Here is a 17,661-nt window from a genome sequence, read left to right on the forward strand (position 1 = left end):
GCACAACAAGTGATGCCGCACTAGCTATAAAGGGTGGCATCAGAGGAGTTTTCAAGAGGAATCGAGGGTGGAGGCAGTGCCCCTCTGCTGCTCCTGGTTCAGAAGGATGAAGACGTCGGAGAACAGGCCATAACAGGCTTTCGAAAGCACAGGATTTTCCCCTCCCATAGCACTAGGTGTCCTCTCCTAAGAAAACTGTGGCCCTCAGCGATGGCGCCAAACTCATGAAGATTCCCCCCCTTTTCCTTGATTCCTTCGATTCCCTCCTTAATTGCCTGGTAAAGAGCGAAAAAAAACTCCTCTTTGACAAGAATAGGCTAAGCCCAAAAAGGCTCCTGTCACGCATGTTTATGCAACAAATTTAGTTGCATCCATCTTTGTAACCACATTGCTTTTCCGTTTCCTCATTAGCAAGGTCCTATCCTTTGGCTCAGACCTGGTTTTATTGATGAGACTGAAGAAGCCGCTGAGCCTGAGTTTTCGCACCCTTTCAGAATGATATCACTAATATGTACCTTCTCTCGCTCATGTAGCTTTTGAGAGACTTCCTTCAACTCTATTTCATGGGAACTATTGAACTTAGATGATCGGTTGAATGATCTAAGGTTCTCTGAGGCCAAATGATGGTTAGAACCTTTTCTTTCTTGAATTTTGTCGATCTGCTTATCCTCCAGAATGCCAGCAGCATGCCCTCCTCCTTATGTATCTACAACTGCTTGGTAACCTTTTCCTCAATGGATGAACTAAAGAGTTGTATTGTCTTTGACCCTCAAGTAGGTCTCTTTTCTTCAAGGACCCCTCTCCACCATAATCTCCATTGCATGTAGTGCCAATGTATCTTCTTCAAAAATGCTTTGTCCCGCATGTTACATTGGCCTTGTTCACGTGCAACCTTTATCTTCATAGCTTAAATGTCGGCTTCTACAAAGCTTCCTTTGATTCCACGGTTTCCTACACGTTTCTTGGAACTCATAATTGAAATTGACAGTATAATAATATTCTTTGGCATCAGTTTTTCATATTTTTCTAGCACACACACAACATCCACGCAAACAGAAACGCACGCAAACACAAACACACAAGTGGAGTATGTACATTGGATGCGGGTACTGAAAAGGACGAAAAGATAATGCAGCAATCAAACACAATAAAACACACGCGAAAAGATAACAAAGATGCACAACAAAAATGGAGGTATTTACGGCTCGGATGTGCAGCATCACGACACCGTTGGACATAAGTCTGATCTTACATGTTTTCATTATTGTGGGAAAGCAGGACATATTAGGCTGTAGTGCCATAAAATGCACGATGATAAGCGCAAGGAAAAGCAAAAATAAAAAGTGCATGAAAAGTCTTTTGAGCGTAGTATTGTACTCGCAAAGTCCAGTGTGAAGATAGAAGAGGTTAATGTCATGCAGGCCACTAATTCAGATGATGATTACATACTTGCAGCTTCTTCATGCGATGCCTTATAGGCTTCTGAGATACATTCTATATATGCGTAGTGCTGGCTCTTGGATTCAGGTGTGTCCTTTCATGTGACACCCTGTAGAGATTGGTTTCATACCTATCGTACCATGTTTGGTTCTGTACGTCTTGGTGATGATAGGTCTCTTGACATTGTGGGCATTGGAGATGTTAGGCTGCAATTTTCTTCTAGCAGATTTTTTGTTTTGCATGATGTACGCCATGTACATGCGTTGACTCACAGCCTTATGTCAGCTGGACAGCTTGATGATGCAGGGTATTTTGTGTCTTTTGGAGACTCTGTATGGAAGATTACTCGTGGGGCAGGCTTGTGCTTGCAAGAGGTGCCAAGTCTGGCAGCCTCTATCCCTTACTTATATCTAGAGCTACATTGGATCATGTTTTGTCTGTGGGTTCTATTCCCCATGTATCCCTTTGGCATGCTCGTTTGGGGCATACGTCTCTTAAAGAAATGAAAATGCTCCATGCTTTGCAGTATCTTCCGCCTTTTGACTCTTCGCATTTTGATTCTTGTGATCACTATTTGTATGGCAGGAAGACTAGAAATACGCATAAAAAGTCTGGTAAGAAATGCATGGGTGAGCCCTTGGCTCTTGTGCACTAAGATGTATGTGGGCTCATGCCCTGCCAGTCACTTGGTGGGGCAAAGTACTTTGTTACTTTCATAGATGATTACTCACGTAAGGTTTGGGCTTATCCCATAAAGAGAAAATCTGATGTCTTAGACACATTTTAGCATTGGCTTGCATTGGCAGAGAACCAGTCTGGGAAAAGACTAAAATGCCTAAGGTCAGATAATGGGGGTGAGTATGTATCACGTGCTTTTGAGTAGTTTTGTGATGAATGGGGTATTAAGCATCAGTTTTGTGATGAATGTGCCCCTTACACCCCTCCCCAGAAATGATATGGCTGAACACATGAATAGGACCATTCACGAAAGGGCCCATAGCATGCTTAGCCAGGCTGGCTTACTGCAGTACTTTTGGACTGAGGCACTTACTACTGCAGTGCATCTCATTAATAGGTCACCTAGCAGTGGCATTGACTTTTAGGTTGCAGAGGAGGTATAGGCAGGCAAGCCCCCCTCTTATGATCATTTGCGTGTCTTTGGATGTGAGGCATTTTGCCATGTGCCCAAGGACAAACACAATAAGCTGGATCTTAAAAGTGTCAAATGCATTTTAATTGGCTATGGAGATGCAGGAGAGATGGGTTACCATCTATGGGATCCGCAGGCGTGGAAAGTGATCTGCAACCATGATGTCATCTTTCATAAGGACAAAATCCATATGCAACTTGAGAAAGTGGTTGAGGTACGCAGAGTTATCTTTCAGGAGGAGCCCCTTGCTCCCATTCAACCTACTCCACGGTCAGCTAGACATCGTGCATCATCACCTGCTGCTCATGGCCCATATGTTAGACATGCTGATGTTAGACAGGATGTCGGTCAGGCAGCAGAGCCTGGGTTGAGGCGTTCTACTAGAGATAGATGACCTCCTGACCGTTTTGCGCCCTTTATGGATTATGCACTGGTTATAGATGCAGGAGAGCCTCTCACTTATGATGAGGCTATGTGCAGGGGTGATTGTCACTCTTGGGAGAGGGCTATGCAGTCTGAGCTTTACTCATTGCATAAGAATCAAACTTGGAATTTGGTTTCCTTGCTGCAGGGTAAGACAGCTTTGCCATGCAAGTGGGTGTACAAGCTGAAAAGTACCCCTGGACACCCCAAGCCGGCATACAAGGCTCATTTGGTTGCTAAGGGTTTTAAGCAAGAGCATGGTGTTAACTTTGATGAAGTATTTTCTCCTGTGGTCAAGATGACCACCCTACGCTTAGTCTTGGCCTTGGTTACACAGCTTGACCTGGACTTGTACCAAATGGATGTCAAGTCAGCCTTTTTACATGGAGACTTGCATGATGAGATTTACATGGAGTAGCCTAAGGGCTTTGCAAACCCTGGCCGGCAACACCTAGTGTGCAAGCTAAAGAAGAGTCTATATGACTTGAAGCAGGTACCTAGGGAATGGTACCATAAGTTTGATGCATTCATGCAGTCACAGGGCTACAACTGCAGTGCTATGGATCCATGCTTGTACACGAAGAAAGCTCGTGACGGTTCTTTACTGATTTTGGTACTCTATGTGGATTACATGTTTTTAGCAAGGACAGCTCATGAGGAGCTAGATGCTCTTAAGGCTCAACTCAAGAAGAGCTTTGAGATGAAAGATCTAGGACAGGCCTCTCATATACTTGGGTATGCGCATTACATGCGATAGATCTCAGGGACTCCTCTATCTGTCACAGAGGGAGTACATTCATAAAGTCCTTGAGCGCTTCCGCATGCAGGATGTTAAGCCTATTGGCTGTCCATTACCTTCTCATGTGAAGGTTTCACAGGCCGATTGTCTGCAAATAGATGAGTAGAGGGTTGAGATGGCCAAGATTTCCTATGCATCAGTCGTGGGCAGTCTTATGTATGCCATGATAGCCACCCATACAGATATTGCTTTTGTAGTTGGGGTTGTGGCACCTTATATGGCTACACCTGGCAAGAAACATTGGGATGCCATGAAGGGTATCATGAGGTACCTGAAGGGCATATCAGATATGTTCTTTGTTATGGCAGCTAGGATACAGGAGTCGTGGGGTACACTGACTCTGATTATGCAAGACATGTAGATAGTAGGAAGTCCACTTCTGGCTATGTGTTCACTTATGCTAGAGGGGATATCTCTTGGATGTCCAGGGCGTAGAATTGTTTGGCCCTTTCTACTACAGAGGCTAAGTATATTGCAGCCACAAAGGCTTGCAAGGAGGCTATCTGGTTAGGCCTTTTGATTGCAAACCTTGGTATGACAGATGGTATGCCTACACTACATTCGAATTCTATGAGTGCCATTTAGTTGGCTAAGAATCCGGTCTTCCATGCGAAGACGAAACATATTGAGGTGAGGTATCATTTCATTCACGAGGTCATTGAGGACATGTCTGTTGACCTTGTCAAGATTTTGACTGAGTAGAATCCTGCAGACTTGCTCATGAAGAGCCTCACTACCGAGCGCTTTGCCTTCCTCAGGAGATTGATGGGCATTGGATGAGATGACGTTTTTTTCCTCATCCTGTTGTACATGCGTACATGTTGTACTGTCTTTTCTTTTTTCTCTCTCACTGGGGCAGATTCGCATTTAAGTGGGAGGTTGTTGGGGGTAAAGGTGCCTTCGCATAGCCGCCCGTGTATTACTACACTAATAGTATCCGCCACTGCACACTACTGCAGGTGGCGGGTGCCCGTCACAATCACTTATTCTTTGTTCTTTTAGTGAGTTTGAATAAAGGAAGGCCTGGCCACACATTGTGGTTGTTGGAGTTCCCACTTTTGAGTCTCTCTCTCTCTTGGCTCTTGCTCTCCATCCGCCATAGCTCTCACCGCCAAGCTTGTTCCTCCTAGGTTCTTCTTTCCTTTCAATAGCTATTTATTAGCTACACCCTCACCTTTTTTGTAGACCATCAAGACTTGTTATACCTCATAAACAAGCCCTATGCTATTGGTTGCATTGCTAGATGGCTTCTTTTGTTGTTAGAATTTGATTTTTCAATTTTCATATGGAAAGAAAAACAACATTTCATAGCTAATCAACTTTAACCAGTGGTGAAAAGGCCATGGGAGTTGATGACCAACTCCCTAATGCTCATTTGTTTCACATTCACTAGAAAGCTCAGATCTTCAAGGTTGACCTCACATCCCATTGGGATGATCACATAGTACACATCCTTGAACATGGCCTTCCAGAATGCCCAATAAAAGAGGTGTTCAAAACTCGATTGTACCAATTAGACAATTATATTGCTCAGGGCACAATCGTCTCCTCTAAACATGTGTGTGTGAGCATAAGATGGAAGCCGTGCTAGATGAGGCACATGATGGTATTATTGAAGGACACTTTCATGCAATTGCCATGGCCAAGAAGGTGCTTCAAGCTCAACTATGGTGGCCTACACTATTCAAGGATATAGCCGCTTTGTCAAGCACTGTGACAAGTGCCAACACACCAAATTGCCCAGTTGCAAGGACAAAATGGAGCTTATATCAATTATTTTCCACCAACCTTTTGAAAAGTGGAGCATAGATTTCATGGGACGATCAGCTCAGCTACTTAGTACTCACCTGCTTGATACATTACTACATGAGTAAATGGGCAAAAGCATGAGCAACTTGTAAAAATTATGCACAAACCATTTAGAAGTTTCTTTGGGGATAAGTCATCTCACGATTTGGATGCCCCATAGAAATAGTCAGTGATCAAGGGACACACATCTTGAATGAGGTAGTCCATCACCTCCTATCCACATTTCTAGTCATCCATCGAAAGTCTAGCTCTTACTACCCTCAAGAAAATGGCCAAGTAGAAGCTACCAACAAATTCCTCATTAGTGTCTTAACCAAGAGAGTTTCATCTTCATGGTCGAGGGACTAGGATCACAAGCTTATGGCAGCTCTCTAGGCCTATCGCATAGCTTATGTTTGCAATTGGCCAAACCTCATTTCATTTGATGTATGGCATCGATCCCCTCATGGCTAGAATTCTTGATCCCTAGTCTGCGCATTGCGATTCAAGAATGCTACAAATGCATTAAAGCATTTCATCATCGCTTGCTTGATTTGGAACAATTGATTGAATGCCCTACTTGCAGAGAAGGTCAGATGAAAGGCATGGTCTAAGAAGCATGTCAAGCAATGCTCTTTTGACGAGGGGGATCTTGTCCTACTTTATGTAATTAAAGGTCACAAGTAGAAAAATTATGAGGCCTTGGACCTTTTTCTGTTTGCATGATTAGTAGAACTAGGAATGTGGAGTTAGAAACTCTAGACAACAAGCCCATTGACCACTTCAATGGTGATAGAATTTGGAAGCATTATTTGTCTCAAATGGAAGAGCAAAGGCAAAGGCAATCGTAAAAAAGATGAATAGGACCACATAAATTTGGAGCATGCCATCTCATGCAAGTCTTCCATATGGATTTTGGGCTAAAGTTATCAAAGCAATAATTTATTTGATCAATAGGTCACCTAGCATAACATTGGATGGTCATGATGTAGGGTTATTACAACAAAAAAATGTTGAGGTGGATGTATTATAGTTAGGGATGAAAATTCACATTCAACAAGCTAAATAGTTGGGATAGCCAAATGCTCAGGTTGAGCAAGTATTGAAATGATCTATGAGAGTCTCTACACCTCCATAGATATATACTCCATCTCTTGATTGTGCCATGGTAAGAGATTGAAATGAGCCTTCATATTATGAGGATGCAATGTCTAGAGATGATATTTACGAATAGAAAAAGTTTGCATAATTAGATATGGTTTCCTTAATAAAGCAAGCAACATGGAAGTTGATTCAGTTGCCTAAAGGAAATCATGCATTGCCATACACATTTGTATATAAGTTAATAATGTTGCCAAAGTGATCTTCAACAACTCATGGCAGTTGTACAAAATGTGTAGACAAATTTCATTGAATGGTTGCAAAAACAAAAATAAATAATACTACTTATAAGCATATATATAACTCTACACAATAACAATGTTCAAAGTAATAATCTTATGCATTTGCATTTTCATTCTTTTGGTTACTAATAATCTAATCATTAGAAAAACATAGCACATTAATTCAACACGTATCTACCTTACACAAAGCGCTTAGTGCTACTCATGCACTAAGTCACTATTATGGGGTGAATAGAAAATGATAATGAAAAAGCACAAAAAAATAACCATCATCTTATTTTCATAGCAATAACTAAATATCATAATATAAACATCGTGACTAGAAGGGGAAAAAATGCTAGTTCACTTATAGGAAATTGTTGACTTCTTTTGCAATAGAGATTTTGATTTTTTTAGGGCGGTTACTTTTTGGAGCACAAAAACTTATTATGATTTCATCCTACACCCCACAACTTGTTGTTTTGAATCCATGGTTGGATTGGAATAATTTTTTGTGTATACAAAGCAAAGCTAAGAAGAGCATAAGTAGATAAAACCAATAAATTTTTCACAAAAATAGAGAGCTTGAAGGTGAAGCTTCTTGATTTAGAGAACCCTCCCAAGTCCTACATAAAACACATGCCTAGCCTCACTTTTTGCCAATGTTGTGGAGTAGTTGTATGCTGAAGCTATGCTAGTATAAACTTAGTGCTTGTCTTCCATCATTGAGGTTATTTAAGGTATACTCAAATGTTTCTAGTATTGTTCTATTATTGATGGCATTTGTGGTGTTTGGCATTCTTGAGGTAATTAGACACATGATATTAGTTATGATCATTCCAATCACTCACTAGAATATAGGTTGAAATATAGGCAGAGGTGCAACATTGGAATTTTCATTTGTGAAGTTTTCATAGAGGATTATTGCCTCTTTTCTTAGTGTTGGGTAAAGCTATAAGTTATTGAGGTAGTTTCTCTTAGTTTTGTTTTGCACCTACACTATAGGCTATTATTTGTTACCCCTTTGTTACTAGGATTTTGTGTCCCCAAACCTTCATCGAATCTATGTAGCAAGATCGTTTTCTACAATACAAGCCCTAATAATTAAAAAATGCAGTAAGGGGAAGAGAAAATGGTTCTCTCAATTTGAATCTACATGGTTGTACCACTCAAGAACTAAGTTGCCATCCTTTTTGTTGTTATTAGCATTGGACAAAACATAATATTTTGACAACACAAGCTTGGTAGTGAATTGATTATTGAAACTAGATCTGCATTCAAGGATTTATTGCAAGTACTTCTCTGCATTCAAGCTCATGTAGTCTTATAGTGGTCATCAATCCTTGTGGCTTTTTATCAAAAGCTTTTTAAGCAAGGATCTAAATGTAAATTGCAAATCTAAATGACCGAATTTTGCACCATATCTTGTGATATGCAATTTCACAAGAAGTAATAACTACCTAAGACCTACAATTTTCAAATAAGAGGCTTGAACCAACCAAAGTAAAAATCATTGAATTAGCGTGGAGTAGAAGAAATAGTGTTAACCAACTACTCATCAACAAGCAAATCCGATACTAAACTAAAACAAAAATGCATAGTTTTGTAGTCAAATTCTTGATAAGCATGGCTTTCGTGATGAAAATGTTCAATTCCAATTATGAGGAACATTGTCATCAACAACTACACTACCCCAACCATCAAGGGGAAGGCACATCAACATTGCCATGTTTATTTTAGCTTCAAATAGAGCAAATAATTGAACTAAGAAGCATATAATCAACATTGGATGGACAAAAGAAACTTTCAAGAAAAGGATTGGGTAATAAAGGCTTTAGGGTATGGTTATTAAGAAGCATTCACCAAAGCTTAAAAAAATAAGGTTCAACCTTTGCATGTGTAGATTCAAAAGGTAATGCCCCACTAGGGAGTGCCAATTAAGGCAATTTGGCACCTATATCACAACACGGGGGGTTCACTCATAGTAAAGAAGACATGTCACATGGGTATCTCACACACACACACACACACGCGCGCGCACGCACGCACGCACATGCACATGCACATGCACATGCATGCTTGCACACACACACACACACACACACACACACACACACACACACACACACACACACACACACACACACACACACACACACACACACACACACACACACACACACACACACACACACAGAGAGAGTGTGTGTGTGTGTGTGTGTGTATTAATGTGTGAAACTGTTTCATGTTGCTAAGGTATGTTTTTATAATGGATCCATGCTATTGTTCTTTGCTTGAGATCATGTCTATTTTTCTATTGGGCATGTACACATGATACAAGACAAGGAATCAAATATTAGGCTTAATAATGCAATTCTAAGAGCCGCATGGATTGAAGGCACAAACTTATAATGTATCCAACAAGTAACTTTAAAACGTATATATCCATGGAGTGCAGTCCGATGAAGCTATTAATTTGAAAACTTAATATGTGCCAAACATTAGACTTAAAGTGGCACAAAAGTTGTCACAAGGTGCAAAACTACTTAATGTTCTATTTTTAGCCAAAGTGGCATGTGCCATACAAGCTCACAAAAAGTCATTAGAATGGGCATCACAAAAAATAACATGATTCATACTTGCCAAGACATTAGATCATGAAGTATATTTTCAACTTTTCTTCTCAAAGAACTTATCAAAGTTACAACAAGGTGCTTGAAATAAGATAGTTTAGTATAAAATAGTTGTGACTACTAGATATTTTTCGCCATCTTAAGCAACCAATCTACCCAAAAAAAGATACATCTCTCTTTTTTTACCTCAATCTTGGCATTTATGTTTTAGTAATCTCCACATTCTTGGAAAACTTGAAGCACTTCTTCAACTTGGCCTTGCTTATCTTACCAAACTAAGTATAATTTTAATATGAAATTGATCAATTATTCAGCTACCTCAAGAAATCTTCCTCATCAACTTAGGTGGTGTGAAGGATATGCGTGCACAAATATATTAAGGATAGGGATACGATACACTCGTGCATTAAGCTACACATAGATATAATACCTAATTTAGGTAGAGATGACAATAGTTAAAGCGACAATACTTCTTGCCTTTCCGAAAGTGTAGCATTGCCTTCCATCAACTTTGGGCACTATGATTACAACAATACAAAATTACAATTTCTTGAACTTTGTTATTCAAATGGATATGATTCCAACATGAACATTGATGTTTGGTTATTGGCTTACTGCAAAGAAACAATAGTGATCATGGTAGGTGTCATTTTCCCTTAGCACATAAAATAGAAAAGGAATCATTAGTCCATTTTTTTCATTTTTTGTAATGTTTTAGTTTGTTGTTTTTAATATCTCTCTTCCAATCTCCTAGATTTGAAAGAGATGATTTGAAATATGGCATGTGCATCCATGGCTCTTTTCTCCATAGACATATCACTAAGTTGGCAAAATTTCAAGTTGTGATCAATGTCAACAAAGAGAGACTAAGATAGAAAAAGCAATTAGAAGTGTTAGCATAGTAAGCGAGGTCTTCAATAAAATATGTGAATGATGACAATTAGAGGAAATGGATGTGACAACTAGAGATTAGATCTATGATATATCATGATGCCAAAAAGTTGATCTCCATGTCTTTGGATAGACATGATTAGAAATAAGATTTCTTGCTAACCTACAAGAATTTGGGGACATGGCTAATCATTGATATTTTGTCAAAAGACCAATCTTCAAGTCTTTGGACATGTAATTTGCTATCTTCTCACATTTAAATAAGCCTATCTCAATATATATGTTATTTAAATAAAGTGAATATCACTATGTGTGCATTTGTGTGAGCAAATACACATGGTCATAAAATTTACATCCATCTATTACATGTATTTAGTACTTGGTTTCCTAAATCCAATAGTCAAAATGCTCAAAGAGGAGCATATTTGCTTTCCTTCAAGAACATGCAATGCATAGATTTTAGACATATAAACCCAATACATATAAACCCAATACAAGAGAATTGAAACATCTATCAAGTTAAACCTTGTGAAATGATCTGTAATCAAGTATTTGATTATCCACATAAAGTAAAGATTCACAATTTTGCAATGAATCGTGATGATATGCAAAAGCAAAGTAGGTAACTTAACTATTAATTTTTTTTCTCATTGACATTTATATAACATGTTGTGAGGACGTTAAAGAGAAAAGAAATAAAGTAAAAAAAACCAAAATACCCCAAGATGACTTTAAAGAGATCAAAAGAAAAAGAAAATGATAAATTTCCAAAATACTCCAAACTTTTTTTGAGAATTCCCAAAATATCATTGAAATTTTACAACACAACAACATAAGTCCTTCATATGCCCTTCCATTTTTTTGGCTAAAATTCTTGACATGCACCTCTTTTACCTTTTATTGAATAACATATCTCTCTCTTTAATATCTATATGCAAGTACATGTATACACAAAAATAGCATAATGTGGGACATTCACTTATGATCACACATTCTTATAGTCACCACCCACACTAAAACAATGTTTGGAGTAAATTGTTATACCTCAACGTACATATCATAGCATTGCTTTTATCTTTGCAGGCCCTTGAGATTACATCACCTTTCTTGTTCAATTGCCACACTTTGTTATTACATGAGAATAATGTAACTAGCTTTCCTCATCAATTTCAAGTAAGGGTGCTATTTATGGTCACACCTTTATGAAAGAACTTTGAGTATGCTCACACATAGACACACAGACACACACACACACACACACACACACACGCATGCATGCATGCACAAACGCAATGAATTAGGACCTAGAGATAGGTTTCAGACTTTGGAAACATGGCAAATGGAAGGTCTCCCTTTTGATTCTTTGGCAAAGAGCTTATAAACAAGAAGAACATATCTAATTTGAAGAACACAGAGTGTGAATGATAGTGTCATAACATTGCCACATATATTTGTGAAGGTTTTCCAAACTTAAGATGTATGGAATTCATTTGTGAAGGTTTAACCCAAAAGGCTTTAATCATCCCAAGGTTTAACTGTTCCTGAGCTGATAGAATCTAAGCCAAGGAATCCAAGCCCTAACTTCCAAACCTGTTTCAGCTCTTAATCATTCAACTCTTACCAGTCTTGGACCTTGCTTGGAGAATCTACATACTTGTAACACCAAGAGACCAAGCCACTCCTGTTCACCATGCTCCCATCCCTATGACTTATATGTCAGCAATGTCAATGCCTTTTTCAAGGCAAGAGGTAGTTCAACTTGCTTGACTGCCTTAATAGATCTGGTAAGAGATCAAACTACCAGATGACACATGGTAAGATTCCTACACTCAGGAGTTCACATTCATCTCAAAGTGGAGTACTTCATGCAAACTGGACTTCGCATATCCATGAAAGTAATCATTTGAATTTGACAGACTGGATGATGCAACCAGTAAAGAGCATTCTTTCAGAACCCTCAGTTCTTGCACCTGCTTTGTTTAGTCCTGATTGAGCAGCTCACCCATTGTTCTTTCTAGGAGATCATGCTTCCTTAGGCACGGCAACAATGTAGAAGACTACTCATTGCAATTTCTAGGCCAGAAAGTTTTGAGGCAAGATATAAGCAACTACATATTGCGCGAAAACACAGTAACCCAAAGCAGTAATTGAAATAGGTATGAGTGCTATGCATTTGGCAGAAGCTGCAGACCACCGACCCCTTCTGCTCATGCAGCTTCCAGTCTGGCTCTAGACACGCAACTTACATGCTCACAGTGCCCATCGGTGAATTTGACCTCACTAGCATAAATGGCAGTAGAATACCCTTTACTCCAGAGACAAATCAAAACATATGCCCAAAATTTTCATTTCATGGATCACAGGCCCGAATGGTCCAAAAAGTCTGAACTTTTAAGAAGTCCCAGATGAGATCCAGGCCATAATTGCTGCACTATGTTGTCAGTAGTACTTCACCACAGCCAATGAGAAGCTTATTCTCCCCCCCTTCTTCCACAAAATTGCCTTCTACATCCATGTTACAAGATCCCAACACAATTTACAAAACTTTAACATACGAATCAATATTTGGCTTCCATAATCTTGATGACAGAGGCAATGCCAATACGGTGGATTGCCACAACTGCATCACCAATCTTGCAGAGTTTCTTGGCAGCAGCCATCCTCAATGCAGCATCAAGAATTTCATCAGTAGATTCTGCATCAGTAGCCCGTGCAGACCCCTCTGCAAGTATTGGTATCATTCCTCTGTGAACGAGGCTATGATTAGCAGGTGACTCTTCACTACAAGACCAAGTCAAGCTGTCAGTTGTCAGCACTGGCACTGCCACGGTCAAAATCGGAACAGATGGACGATATTTTGCCACCAACTTGGCAGTTGTGCCACCTCGGGTAAGTACCACTATGAGGGAGGCCTTCACTTTGTTGGCTGTCCGTACTGCAGAGGATGCAAGACTTTCAAGAGGACTCATCGGAAGTGGTGCTGACTTCATAACCTCTTTGAAGATGGCACCATGGTCCAACGACCATTCTGCTTCCAGACAAATACAAGCCATAGTTTTGACAGCCAGCTCAGGATATGCCCCTGCTGCGCTTTCCCCACTGAGCATCACTGCATCTGTTCCATCAAGTACAGCATTGGCCACATCTGTAGCTTCTGCACGCGTAGGACGAGGAGACTTGATCATGGACTCCAGCATCTGGGTGGCAGTCACGACAGGCTTGCCAGCAGCATTACACTTATAAATCATCATTTTCTGAGCCAAAAAAATCTTTTCTACAGGTATTTCCATGCCTAAGTCACCCCGTGCCACCATGATTGCATCAGACTCCCTCAAAATATCATCAAAATTCACTAGCCCTTCCTGATTTTCTATCTGCAATGGATCATAATTCCAAAGAAGTCAATACAAACTTACTTTCACAATTTTTGTTCTTCATGCTTTTGCCTAGGTAAAAGACCTAAGAAAAGTTAAAATAACATCAAAACAAAATCTTAAGAAAAGCATGGTAGTTATCACTAATCTGATTCCTAAAGGTGACAAATCTCGTGCCAGGATTCTTCAGTGAGTCGATTTCATTTCTACAAATGCAAGCTTACAAGGAAGGCCAATGAACATAAGCACCTATGCAGAATTATACCCCAAATTTGACAAAATGTATAAAAATTCAGATCATGACCAACAAATAATAGAATAATAAATTACTTGCGAAATTGCATGTGTTGTAGATATCATGGGATGATATGAGATGCAAAAATTTAAAAAGAATGCATGAGTGTGTGCTCGAGCATTGCCTTGTAAGGAGTGCCCCATAGCACAGACAGAGAGAGAGAGAGAGAGAGAGAGAGAGAGAGAGAGAGAGAGAGAGAGAGAGAGAGAGAGAGAGAGAGAGAGAGAGCACAATTCATGAAAATGAATATCAGAAGAGAGAGAGACAGGAATTGAACTAGCACCTGCCCTAAGGCACTTAACTTGGAGTAATTCAGTAGCTCTAGCCTCTAACCAAGAGTGAATGTCAACCATTACAATAGCATGCCCCTACAGGCAATTCTAACGAGCTACTAACTCAGGAATTTGTCTGAAACTTGTCAACTGAAACAAACCAAGAAAGAAACTCTCACTTGAAAGTAGATACCTTTGACATAAGATAAGTGTTTCTTGCATTCTTGCCCAGTAAATCCCGAACTGAAACAAGGTCCGACCCTTTTCTCACAAAAGAAAGTGCAATAATATCTATTCTGTTTGGCACACCCCACTTCAAAATGTCATCCACATCCTTCTCTGTGAGAGTTGGCAGGTCAACCACTACACCTGGTAAATTCACATTCTTCCTCTCTCCGAGTACAGCTGTATTTTCACAACGCACCTTCACAGTCCCAGCGTCAGTATCACACGATAGAACAGTCAAAGTGATTGTGCCATCAGCACATAAGATGGTGCTCCCAGGGGAAACATCATGTGCTAGTTTCCTGTAGCTCATAGAGATCGTTTTAGAATTTCCTTTCAAGCTGTAATCAGTGGAAATGAGTAGCTCTTGGCCTTCGACTAACTGCACAGGTTTGCCATCTTCCAAAAATCCAGTCCGAATCTCAGGTCCCTGTCAAACAGAAAAAATAGCTGTTTGTCCCACACGATGAAAATTGTCCAACAAAATGTCAACATTGATTTCTCATTATATATATGAAATACAGTGTACTAAATAAAACCTCAAGCCACATTGCTAAAACAGTCATGTAAGCTTTTATTTCTAGTCTGGATTTTACATGGCATCTTTAGAAGGTGTTCAGGAAGAGATCCATCACAACATTCGTATTCCTAGTGTTATAGAAAGACCACAAAACCTCTTCAAATGATGGCATAAGATGGAACTAAGATATATTTCAGAAGGAACTAACAGGAAAAGCCTAAGAAAATCTCCAGGATGCCTAGATCACCATTAAAGATACTATATTGTACTATATTGGCACTCTTGCCAGAGAGAACTTTTTTGTGGATAGATGGTCATGAGAAGCAAACATAATGATACAGAATTAAAGGCCTATTTGAGTGGCTCACGTGAAAATTATACTGGAGTTCCCAGTACCAGGATCTATGGAGCACTTCTGAAAATGTTGCCATCTTGACCTGGACGAAGTAAAGAAGCAGCAAGCAGACTGCATATAGGAATGTGAAGGGTTGCCAACCTGAACCATGTGGCGTAACCAATGAAAATTTTTCAACCTTTGCTATAAACATGCAAACAAAACTTCCAAGTGAAAAACCTGATTGCATGAGAGCAAACCCTGTCCACTCTCTGCTCCTGGCTCACAAGTTTCAACCTATATCACAATGGGATCAATTATGAGAATCAGCCTGAAGGATGCAGCTAGCCTCATTGCTAGGTTATAAGAAGGGAACATACAAACATAAGCAAGATCACTCAAAGTACATATTTGAGTCATTAAACATGGTAGCTGTAATAATGAGAATCCATGGAACTATGAAGGTCAGGAGATCTAGAAACGCCTGCAAAGGTAAGACTTCCGTCAGGCCTAATTATATTGGTATGTTACCCTGAGAAGTAAAATTGAGCTTCACAGCCTTAATAGATCAAGCCCCCTATGAGACAGGAAATTAAAGGTAGGAAAGTACTGACCTGCCGGTAACAACTTTCTGAACTTGCTGTCTTTTTTTCACATGACAGATCTGGCAACCTTCAACCGGACTTAGCGTGTGGAGACATTAGAGCTATTAACAAATCTCAATGTTGTAGCTGATTGAGAGGCTGAGCCATCAGCAAGAACCATCCTGGATATTGTACACCACTGCCTTCCCCCGACCCCAACGGACCCAAAAGGAAAAAAAAGCAACACAAAACAAAATAGAGAGGCGTTCTTTCTTTAGAAGACAAACCAGAACAACGGAAGTATAGTGGAAGAAATTGCCTCACATTGGCTGGCAGTGGCATAACGACAATAACATGCTCGAAAGCATGGACAATGACAAAGGACATGATCATGGATAGGGATACTGAGCTTTCAAATGAATTCATACAAACGCACGTAATGTTCGACTGCAACACGTTCACAATTTCGTAATCCAAGAAAGGGCTCCATAATGGTCATTACAAGGCTAAAACCCTTCCAGTGCTAGTTGTACTGATCACAAAAATAAATAATCAATTCAAACCTGTGATCTTTCTTGTTGAGGATAATTCAAGTCAGGATTAACAATGGAAGTTGAATTGCTTGATCTCACAACATCATGTGCATTGGTGCGCATTGATGAGCCGTTGCTGCGGCCCAGTAAACTGAATTGGGGAGTGTTTTCTTATTCTTACCTTGGTGTCAAGCATGACTGCGCACATGATCTGCGTATTCTGCTGGGCGATTCGGAGGTTGTCAAGGGTCTCCTGATGGTAGTCATGCGATCCGTGAGAGAAATTGAACCTCGCGACGTTCATGCCGGCCCTGAGCAGGCGCTCAATCACGGGCACATCCCTCGACTTAGGGCCCAGAGTGCAGACGATCTTTGTTTTGGGGATACCCCCGGCCTCCTCTGTTGCCCTGTTCAGCAGAGCCTCCATGTCTACTATGGCCATAGGGAAAATTCTGCAGAACCCAAACCACGGAATTGTACAGAATCCAAATCAGGGGAACAATGAAGCGCAGATCAGGTCAAGAAATGATGTTGGGATGGGGATAAGCAAAGCCGCTGGTCACTGATGCAGTCTGAGGTGGCTCACTCCCTCGCTAGCCATACACTGATGCGGGCGAACAGGGGAGGGAGTCTCTCTCTCTCTCTGTGTCTGGGTCTCGTCCGTGTGTAAGGCTTTGTTAGCATCTGCGGGGAAGGAAAGGTGGGCTGTCCCGTAAATCGGTAAAGCTGTGATGGAAACAGAGCTATTTTGTTCTCTGACTCGTCAGAAAGTGCGGTGACCGGTCGTGAGTCTATAACAGCCATGTTTGGACAGTAAATTGCACATGTCCTCAGACTTGTCAACCCAGGTCAATCAGTATTCAGAAAAAAGAGGTTTAATAGAAAATGAATTGTAAAATTTTTGAAGTATCTTTTAAAGGTTTAAAACCTTGAGCTTTATAATATTTTAATTGTAATTAGATAGATTCACAAGGTTGATACATGTAGTCACGTGGTTGGTTTTGAATAGTTTGGAGAC

The 17,661-nt window shown here is 40.2% G+C and overlaps 1 protein-coding gene across 11 annotated transcripts; it reads right to left on the reverse strand.

Annotated features, from left to right (window-relative positions):
- Window positions 1-11,884: 11,884 nt before the first annotated feature.
- On the reverse strand, window positions 11,885-17,434 carry LOC148030303 (pyruvate kinase, cytosolic isozyme-like). 11 transcript variants are annotated; one of them, XM_087686590.1, is made up of 6 exons: window positions 16,141-16,968; window positions 15,907-16,010; window positions 15,767-15,823; window positions 15,561-15,688; window positions 14,641-15,102; window positions 11,885-13,880 (listed from the first exon to the last, which is right to left on the reverse strand). In XM_087686590.1, exons 3-6 carry the CDS (start codon window positions 15,774-15,776, stop codon window positions 13,065-13,067), a joined length of 1,416 nt encoding a protein of 471 aa, XP_087542716.1. In that variant the 5' UTR covers window positions 15,777-15,823; window positions 15,907-16,010; window positions 16,141-16,968; the 3' UTR covers window positions 11,885-13,064. The 11 variants fall into 11 exon arrangements, with proteins under 11 accessions (XP_087542716.1, XP_087542717.1, XP_087542718.1 ...); XM_087686591.1 differs by having other exon boundaries at window positions 15,767-16,010; window positions 16,141-16,642; window positions 16,825-16,963; XM_087686592.1 differs by lacking the exon at window positions 15,907-16,010.
- Window positions 17,435-17,661: the final 227 nt, after the last annotated feature.

This window comes from Lygodium microphyllum, chromosome 10 (assembly GCF_053477565.2).
Source record: "Lygodium microphyllum isolate KBCC chromosome 10, Lygodium_microphyllum_v1.1.10, whole genome shotgun sequence".
Classification (NCBI taxonomy): Eukaryota; Viridiplantae; Streptophyta; class Polypodiopsida; order Schizaeales; family Lygodiaceae; genus Lygodium; species Lygodium microphyllum.

Bases quoted from the DNA above. Each gene is read 5' to 3' on its own strand.
- LOC148030303 (XM_087686587.1), bottom strand. From the start codon at position 17,085: ATGGCCATAGTAGACATGGAGGCTCTGCTGAACAGGGCAACAGAGGAG. The intron at 15,103-16,824 runs GTAAGAATAAGA...TCTGTTTGACAG, and splicing joins CAGTCATGCTTGACACCAAG to GGACCTGAGATTCGGACTGG. The intron at 13,881-14,640 runs GTATCTACTTTC...GATCCATTGCAG, and splicing joins ACACTTATCTTATGTCAAAG to ATAGAAAATCAGGAAGGGCT.